Source organism: Sprattus sprattus (assembly GCF_963457725.1).
Source record: "Sprattus sprattus genome assembly, chromosome: 8".
Taxonomy (NCBI): Eukaryota; Metazoa; Chordata; class Actinopteri; order Clupeiformes; family Clupeidae; genus Sprattus; species Sprattus sprattus.
This window is the reverse complement of record NC_137927.1, coordinates 4,636,752-4,646,751: the sequence shown is the minus strand read 5'-3', so window position 1 is coordinate 4,646,751 and position 10,000 is coordinate 4,636,752. Positions and strand designations below refer to the sequence as shown.

At 42.4% G+C, this 10,000-nt stretch overlaps 1 protein-coding gene across 1 annotated transcript in view; it reads right to left on the bottom strand.

The window, feature by feature from the left end:
• Positions 1–8,965, bottom strand: part of LOC308368738 (teneurin-3) — a gene marked incomplete at both ends in the record, with an annotated part of 127,741 nt that extends 118,776 nt beyond the window's left edge. Inside the window, 2 exons of the mRNA XM_080842990.1 lie at positions 5,787–6,050; positions 8,920–8,965. Coding sequence (XP_080699116.1) covers positions 5,787–6,050; positions 8,920–8,965 — 310 coding nt within the window. The remainder of the gene's footprint in view (positions 1–5,786; positions 6,051–8,919) is intronic.
• Positions 8,966–10,000: the final 1,035 nt, after the last annotated feature.

The following is a 10,000-nucleotide window of genomic DNA, read 5'->3' as shown; positions in this document are numbered from 1 at the left end:
CCAAACGTCATCAAAAAAAGGAGAGACTGGATGAAGAGAGGTTTAGAGGAAGAGAGAGGTAGAGGAAGACAGAGGGAATGGGAGATGACAGAATAAGAGAGAGAGAGAGAGGAATGAGAGGGGGAAAAGAGATGAGAGGAGGAGAGAAAGGGAACAAATATGGAACAGAAGAGGGGGATGGGGAAAGAGGGGACATTGAAGACGGAAATATATGGGGAGTATTCTGGCCACCTGCATCATATATCTCCCAACTGTCTGCATCTTAGGGTGGCGTCACCAGAAGACACAGAATATGCACTGACAACCTTCTAAATCAGTGTTTGTGTGTTTGATATCAGTGTCAAATATATTAAAAATACACATTCATGAACTACACTGGAATCAGAGCATGTAGTTGTTCTGCTTGCATCCGTGTTTGTGTACAGATCTACCCTTTTTTCTTTAAATCTTGACCCTGGATTGGTTGACATCTTTCCCTTCCCATGATTCCCTGCATTGTGACATCACCACTCTTACCTCTCCTGCCTTTACTGCTTGTGCTCCAATCGGAGAGTGGAGAGAGATGGGCTATGAACAGAGAGGGAGACTGGGGTAGGGGATAATGGACGAGACCATAGTGAACAGAGAGGGAGACTGGGATGAGGGACAAGACCATAGGGAACAGAGAGAGACAAGTCAAACCTGTGTCCCTGAGACACTTGACACATGTCAAAGCGAAACCTGTAACCACTTAAACCCCTCAGCCTCAGCATTAGCAGCACATGTACAGGTCTAATTCCCTAGACCCACATCGGATGTCACCTGACCCATAGACTGTAATCCCTTTAAAATATACCCAACCTCACCCGATATGCCAAGCACTCTATAAAGTCATCGCAAGGCCACAGTCAGAAAAACTTATGAAGAAACTCTAGATGACCCAGTGTGTGTGTGTGTGTGTGTGTGTGTGTGTGTGTGTGTGTGTGTGTGTGTGTGTGTGTGTGTGTGGAGGGATGTGTGTGTGTGTCTGTGTCTGTGTCTGTGGGGTATTGTCGGGAGGGACTAGTATTTGAACATTATGGGATGGTCAGCCCTGCAGCACGGTCATGCAGAGGCTGTATCACACACACACACACACACACACACACACACACACGTGGACGCACACACACACACACAAAGACACACACATACACATACACATGCTTGGGCATAATGAGGACGCATCAAACGACAGCCTCATCAGCCTTTCTCTTTGAAGACTGGATGAAGGAAATAAACGTTGAGAAGAACAGGAAAAACAAAGAAAAGGAAAGACAGACAGACAGGATGACTGTAAAAAGGAGAGAAGGAGAGACATATAAGAATAAAGGAAGTAAAGTGAAGTTAGGAAGAAAATATGAGCAGCATTTTTTTCATTTCAGGTCAAGTTTGTTATTTCTGGCAGCAAGCCAGAAGAGTTAATTTTCTGTTCATTTTGGAGTCTAGGAATTTATAATTCATAATACAAATATTAATATAATAATAATAACTTATTTCAAAGTGCAAAGCAGAGGGTTATATACTTAATATAGTTTTCTAATACTTTGTACACACACACACACACACACACACACACACACACACACACACACACACACACACACACACACACACACACACACACACACACACACACACACACACACACACACACACACACACACACACACACCTCATGTTAATCACAGGTGGGTAGCTTGGCTTTCACCACACTTTCCTGCCAGCACCTCTGAGTCACTTTCTTGCCTCTAGTTGTTTGGTAATGGCCACACACACACACACACACACACACACACACACACACACACACACACACACACACACACACACACTAAACTAAAGCCAAGTGCACAGCTATGTCCTTCACTCAATGCCCATTCCAGAGCGAGAGAGACAGAGAGAGAGGGATGGAGAGAGAGAGAATGAGAGAGAAAAGCGAGACTGTAAGAAAAAAAGAAAAACTGAAAAAAAGAAAATGGGAAAGAGGGAGAGATGGAGCAATGAGAAGAGAAGAGAAGAAAAGAAAAAGAGGGAAGGCAAAAGAGTAGAGAAAGAGAAGAGAGAAGAACAACAGTCTTTCTTTACTTCAGCTTCGGTGATGACGGTGTCCTCCTGTGCCTCACAATAGAGTCTCTGCTGTTCCCAGACAGAATACCAATAAGCCCCCTCTCATCTCACCTAGCCAAGACCTGTGAGCTACAGGAAATTACACCGAACCTCACACACACACACACACACACACACACACACACACACACACACACACACACACACACACACACACACACACACAGGCACGCACACACACACATACACACAGGCACACACACACTGCATCTCTATTTCTCCCTCTCCCTCTCTCTCTCTCTCTCTCTTTCTCTCTCTCACTCACACACACACACACACACACACACACACACACACACACACACACACATGTAGATAATGTGTACACTTGTGTACTCTCTTTTTGAGGTCTCGGCTCCTATGACACTGTCTTGGGAAACAAGCATACACTGCATTACATCATTTCCTGTGGAGCTCATCTCTTGTTTTGAGTAGGAGCCTGTGACATGGAGAGCATTGCTGGATCCTTTGATAACGAAGAGAAGCAGGGGCGACATTTAGCTATCCAATAATGTCTCAAATGTTTCTGATGAAAGCAAGTACATAACAGTGATCTTTTAACGCCATATTACATGTGATACAAATATTCCTGACTGTAATAAACATACACACACACACACACACACACACCATGCCAGTTCACCCAGTGACTGCCTCTGCACTACACATCACTCCATTAACACGCTGTATTACATCCTGGAACAGTTTTTCTTTTTTTCATTTTGAATTGGAAGGGGGCACTGGGGGATTATATCATTGTGTAGATCCTGTCGAATAATCAACTGAAACAAATCAAAATCCAATAAACACCCTTCAAGTTCCCATTTTTTGACCTAAATGGATTTCCAAATGCAGAGGAACCACTCCTGGACTGTAGTGTGATTTAACAGGCTAACCTACTTAGCCTGAAGCTGACGACTGCTGAGATTAATTTCTCTTTCATATGACTGGGTATGATTTAACTCCCGAGCGGACCCTAACCTTGACCCTGAAGCATCGCGACCCATTGTTTCACTGTTAATTAAACAGCACATAATCTTCACTCAAACATAAATCTTTCCTTTTTTTTCTTTTCATTTTTACTCTTTTTTTCGTTTTTACTGGCCAAGTCCAGCTATGTCCTCTTTCAGCTCTGCGTTTGGCCTCATTAGCAGGGGGGCCAAGCAGTGGCCTACTCTGCAGATGACCAATTAGAGCGCAGCGTCCACCACACGGTGAAGACAACCTCTTTTGCCCTGGCCATGATGCCGCCTTTTTGTCCCGATTAAGCAGCTCTGCCAGTTCACAGTCAGGAAGTTGCCATCATAATGATTGTGATGATACATTTTGTCACAAAACGTTCTTAAAAGAAGTTTGCATTAGACAAATGGAATTTTCAAAATGATATTGAATAAATCGTTTTTTTATTTAAATGAGATCAGGCATTTTATGTTCGATGACATTTTTGTGTGTGTGCGTGTGTGTGTGTGTGTGTGTGTGTGTGTGTGTGTGAGAAATAGATTGAGAAACATGGAAGAGCAAAGAGGTATCCTTTTTACATGCTTACATCAGGAATATATGACCTAACACTCTCACACACACACACAGACGCACACACACACAGGCGCATTTCTAGAGAACATGAGAGCATGCACACACACACACACACATCTACAGAACATGAGAGCATGCACACACACACACACACACATCTAAAGAACATGTGAGCATGCACACACACACACACACACACGCACACATCTAGAGAACATGACAGCGAGAGCGTCTGATAGCTTAGTAAGAGCGAGTCAAAGCATCCTCTCACTGGAAAGATGAATAGGGAAGAGTTTCCTGGTCAGGGCACAATCCTAGTTATGTATTCTCTATCCTTCTCACTTTCCCTTATGCTTATATTATGTTCTTCGGTTTAGATTTGCAGATTTGTGCACAATAATAACACGTTGTTGCATTCCATCTTCATAACATAATCCAGCTCACTGCTGTGTTGGGGTGTTAATATCCAGTACTAAATAACTCTTCTGTTTTCAATAACAATGTATAATTAATAATTAAACATGGTAAATTGATAACTTTAAATGAAACTTAAAATAAACAAAAACTGTGGTGCACTGCTGTTATTATTATTCAATAAGGATTTACTGCAAAGTATACTGCAACATTGTATTTGATACCACATGCAAAAAATAAAAAATACAAGTGACAATGACAATAATAGAATGAATATCCGAAAAACTGTGGTCAAGATGCTTTATTAAACTGATACTTCTTTCCAATAAATAATTTATGCAAATAAACTATTTCTCATACAACCGGTCTTTTTTCGTGATACATTTTTAGAAGTGGGAATATATCTTAATACTGATAACCATTTATTTATGTCCTTATGACATAAGATTCATGAAGATTTGTACAGGGTCTATTTCTCAAACCCTTACGATGACTGCAGAAACATCTGCCCTTTTTACTGCTCAAGCCTCACAGTGAATTATTATTTTAGCATGATATGTTCTCTTCAATTATTTCCAGGAAATCTATTTTCAAACTGGAATTAGGGTAATATTCAGGCTAGGGGGGGAAAAAAGAATCATTCCACATTAAGAAAAGAAAAAATACTTCAAAGGCAAGCACTTTGTATTCTGACTGGAGACCTCCAATTTCACATTACCGATTTAACAGCAACCACCTAATTACCAACAAACTCAAAATCGTGATCAACAACACGGCAACCAGGTCTTAAATATCCTCCATCACAGTGATGGCAACCTCCAGAGGCTTACACACTCCAAACGCAACGCCAGATGTGCAGCAGCTTCAGCGCCGCAGCCAAGAATCAAAGCCTGCATTGGAATGCACCGTTCTGCTGCATCCGACAGCCATGCAACCATTATCTGCCTTCTGCTGTCTGCTTGTTCCAGTTCACTGCAGGGAGAAATTTGCACTTCAAACCCAGAATCTTTCTCTTGTCTTTTTTTTTTCTCTCCTTTTTTCGCTGGCCGCGGTAACTGTTCAGCCAAGCAAAGACCTTCAGCTCCCGGAATAATTTGCTGCACCCCTGACAAAGCCTGTCTTTGATGAGGAGCGGAGTGGGGGTCTATGGGGACGGACCACGCCGCCCCAGCGGTACACACCCCGTCACACAGAACAGGTGGGTCACTCCCGCCTCAGCACTGAGAGACTCCACCAAACTACAACTCCCAGAAACCCTCCTGGGAGTGGCTCACTTGGTCAGTCGGTCGCTCCTCTCTCAGATCTCTTTCCAACCAATTACGTGGCTCCGACCTGGGCCTGCACCAATCAGGCTCTAATTGGGAGACATTATGAAGGTGACTTTGCACTGTTGTATTTCTGGGACTTGTCCCTCTTTGTGGACCTTTTGATTTAGTGTGTGAGTGTGTACGCTTCACAGGAAATCCCAAATGGGGACCAGGGAGCAGCAGAGACACAGAAACCGAACAAGGCAAAGAAACACACAGTGTCCCTTTGAGAGAACGGTGAGAGAAAGAGAAGCCAACACACACACAGACCAACACACACTTCTCTGTTTCAACACACACAGACACAAACACACACACACACACACACACACTCACAGCTTTATGTGATTACAAAACAAAAAATGCAAACACACACAAACTTACCGCATTCGTTGTCCGACTTGTTGTCCTGTTCGGTGTCGGTGAGTGTGAGAGCTGAGTTGGAGCGGCTGGACAGGTGGGACACGGGTCCGCGGGGTTTCAGGCTCCCCCTGCCCCACAGGCGGATGGCACAGTCCACCGGGAGCCCGCCCTGGGTGTGGTCTGCCCCGGCCCTCTCGTGTGATAGGCCGGTCTCTGCACAGAAGCTCAGCCCCCTCCGAGGAGCGGGGTTACATATCCCAAGCTGCCTCAGCGACAGGGTCTGGGCTGGGAGGGGTGAAAGGTAAAGGTGAAGGGTCAGATCAGTGCAGATCTATAGGGTCCATGCAGGATCAGTTCAAGATCTATCTTAGATATCAATCAAAAGCTGTTTCTATGAAAACGTATCATTATCATGAAAAAAAGTGAGTTAGTTGGTGGTTTATTTCCTCTGATATTCAGAAACTGTTCTGATATGTAATCTTATTCCCCTGGGTGAGAAGTTGTCGTGGGATGTTAATACAGACAGAATGGAACCAACCTTTGTCAGAGGATTTTTTTTTCTGTTTGACATAGAAAATTAGACTACTGGGCAATAATCTGTTAACAGCAAAAAGGTAAATGCTGTTTGTTAAGTGGCCATTTCTGTAAGTTATAAAATGACAGATGAAGTAACACAATATGGGAAAATTAGAAACTATTCATCATAACCATAAATTATATCAGATACATTGTTGTTGACATTTGACATTTGTGGCATGACAAATAAAATCACAGTGTGATTTGTCTCAATGATCTTGATAAGTAAGCTTGTAAAAATATTTGTTAATATAAATATCTTTGATTTAATTCCGTGAATAACCCTGTATTTTGAAAGTTGTATTCACAAGTGTAAAAAGTAGAGAGAAAACACAGTAAGGTGCTATACCTTATTTTATTTCACTATTTCAAGTATAAAAAAACTAAATATGAAGTAAATAGTGTGTATAAAGCCCTTTATATTTCATTCACAATAAGTGACTTACAGCATCAAATTTGATCAATATATTATAAAATATAATATAATATATAAAAATAATATAATAATATAATGTATAAAAATTATACACAGACAAGACCTCATTCCTGAATGGACCTTTGCATTTGTAATTCATTCCTGGAACTGTTTTAAAAAGAGCAAATTGAAAACATCTTATTAACAGTTACTGACATTGAAATGACTGACATAAAAATTACAATTATATTTACCATTTTTGTCTATTATTAATGTATTTGCTGAAACAGAATCTAACTTCATGTTCAGCGACCTAGCTCAGCTGGCACTGCTAAAACTATCAGTATATCTGTTGGACTTCAAAGCTATTCTTTTCAAATACTTAGTCAATTATTTGTTTTCAAAAAGTGTTTGATTAAATTTAAATCCATCACTGACTAAAAACTATGTCTATGACTATAATTAAATGCTGTATGAAAGTTGCTTCAAACCGAAACCAAAAAATATGACGTATGGATGAATTAAATAAATGATTTGATCTCTGATTATATTTAATACATTCTTTCACTTTGCTGCCTTAACATCAGAATGAATCATATTAATTTATTTTTCTGACATGAGGGCTGAAAAGTATTTTGAATTTAATCAAAATTCAGCTTATAAAGACAGCAGGGGGAAATCCACAGGGCTGTGTTTTTACTAAATTAGATGGCTTTCTGTCCAGTAATCTGATAAAAATGTAGGTATTTTACTTTTTTTTTTAAATTATTTTTAAACAATGGTATCACAGGCACCACTGGGTCACCTTAACCTTAAATAAATATATAATAGTATATATTATATCAAAATAAAAATATATAAATCATTTAATCTATACATTTCAATGGGGTAACAAAACAAAAAAAAAACATTTGAATAATGGAATTTCCCTTAATTATAAATAAAATAAATACATTTAAAACAGATTGGACTTACCTAAAGGCAACATTGAAGGCCAGAAAAGACATAATCCCAGAAAAAAAACTGAAAGTTAAGAACTTACTACTATAAATTATAACTACATGTACAGTGTAATTGTTATTTTAATTTTCCTTTCCTTCTGTTTTTAATTATTTCTTTACCTGGTTTGTCTTCTATAAAATATACAAATAACACTGAAAAAGAAACCAATAAGTAACTGTAAAATAAACCAACTCTGGCGTGGAAAGAATAAAGTGCATCAAAGGTGTGAGAAAGCGCTCGAGATTAGTAATATTTTATAACAACTGACAACAGTCTGAAGGACACTTAATGGACCCGCGCTGGGAAATATAAACATTTCCACAGCCAGGTATTCGGATCCCTAACTACCTCAGCTGCGGGTCAGATCTGAACAGAAAGTGTGATTCCAGACAAAGGGAATGTGTGTTATGTGTTATCTGTCACAACACACATTACACTGCTACACTAACGAGCCTGAAGTGTGAGCTCAGATCCATGTATTACTAAACTAATATTTGGCAGTACGGCACTGACACTGCTGCTGGTGCCAGACCCTTCTGATGGAACTGTATGGTGATATGGAACATGGTATTGTGATATGGTACATTGTATGGTGGTATGGTACATGGGTATACTCTTAATTTGCGATTTTTTTAAGCAGCCCATACTGGCAGCACAGGATAAACGCCCTGTTTTAAGAAGTGGGTATACGCAATGCTGACTGAAAAATAAGTGGGTATACTCCGTATACCTGAGTTTACCCTGGAGTACACCACTGGTGATATGGTACATGCCTCACCCTGGGTAAAGGACCATTTTTAAAATACCACACGTCTCATAACGCCGTCCTGCCGTGTCACGGCCTGTCCTGGTAGTGTGTACCCATTGCCTGGTACGGTTTTAAGAAACTAACCTGGTCGTAGCTTGACTGTTCTCTCCCTTGTACGTCGCTTTGGACAAAAGCATCTGCTAAATGACTAAATGTAAATGTAAATGCTTAACATACAAACCCGAAGCTGTCATAACATACCGACCTGCTTTATGCCATACATCTGTCTCCTAATCTGGAAGTTTTGATGTGCTGTACATATCTCAAGATTCTGACCTACATGGTGGTATTGGTGGTATCTTGTGAGATGTACCTGAATCCTGTTAAGTGGTGCACACCTGCTTGGTACTCACCTGTGCCCCGGTACGCCTCTCTGTCGCGGGGCACCATGTCTGGCATGCGGTGTCGCGGCGGGTAGAGGGTGTGTGCGGTGGGGTCCGTGTGCTCGAGGGCGCGAAGCGTCTCGCTCGAGCTGTACGACTTCTGCGTGAGGACAGCCGACGACGAGGCTGACGCGTGCCGTCGCTCCCCATAGCCCTCCGTCTCCCTCTCCCTCTCTCTCTCCATCTCTCGCGCCCTCTCCCTCTCCGCCTCCCTTTCTCCGTCACGCTCCAACACTCCTCCGTCTCTCCCCCGCTCCCGGCGCCCTCGGGCGAGGGAGCTGTAGGTCCGCTGCTCCTTGGCCTCCATGCCTGGCTACATGCTGTGACGGCCCGGCTCTGAAGACTGCTGTAGGCACGCCTCCTCGCCTAGACTGCCAACCACCTTATCAAAGAGAGACAGAGCAGAAGCCAGAGAGGGAGGGAGGGGAGAGATGGAAAACAGGGTGGGGGTGAGAGGGGGGAAGAGGCGGAAAACGGGGTGGGGGTGAGAGAGGGGTGCGGGGGTGGGGTGTGAGAAAGTAGAGGGAGAGGGGAGAGAGGTGTGGAGAATTGGAAAGAAAAAAGAGAGTAAAAGAGTGTTAGAGAGAGAAAGGGAGACAGACAGAGAGAGAGAGAGTGTAAGAGTGATCATACAACCCCATTAATCCACACTCTTAATCCCCCTAGGCCTTCAACAGCCCCCCTTCCCAAAGTAACTTCAGGGACTCACTATTCAAACATGACCTCTCCCCCCACCCAAACCCACCCCGCCCACCCTTCAGACCCTGCCCCACTACTCTCCAAAACACACACACACACACACACACACACACACCACACAGACACCAAACAGACGCGCACACACACTTTCCTTGCTCTAAACCTGATTATCTGCTCGTCGTCAGGGTGCCCTGTTGTGATGTCCCAGAGAGTGCTGGCATCCTTAACATGCATCCCCTGACTAATCCAATCAGAATGTAATGAACACGGCCGATGCAGGCAACCTAAAACAGGAAGAGCCATAAGAAAAACAAAAAATACATTATGGATGGCTGCTGCCAGGTAGATTAGG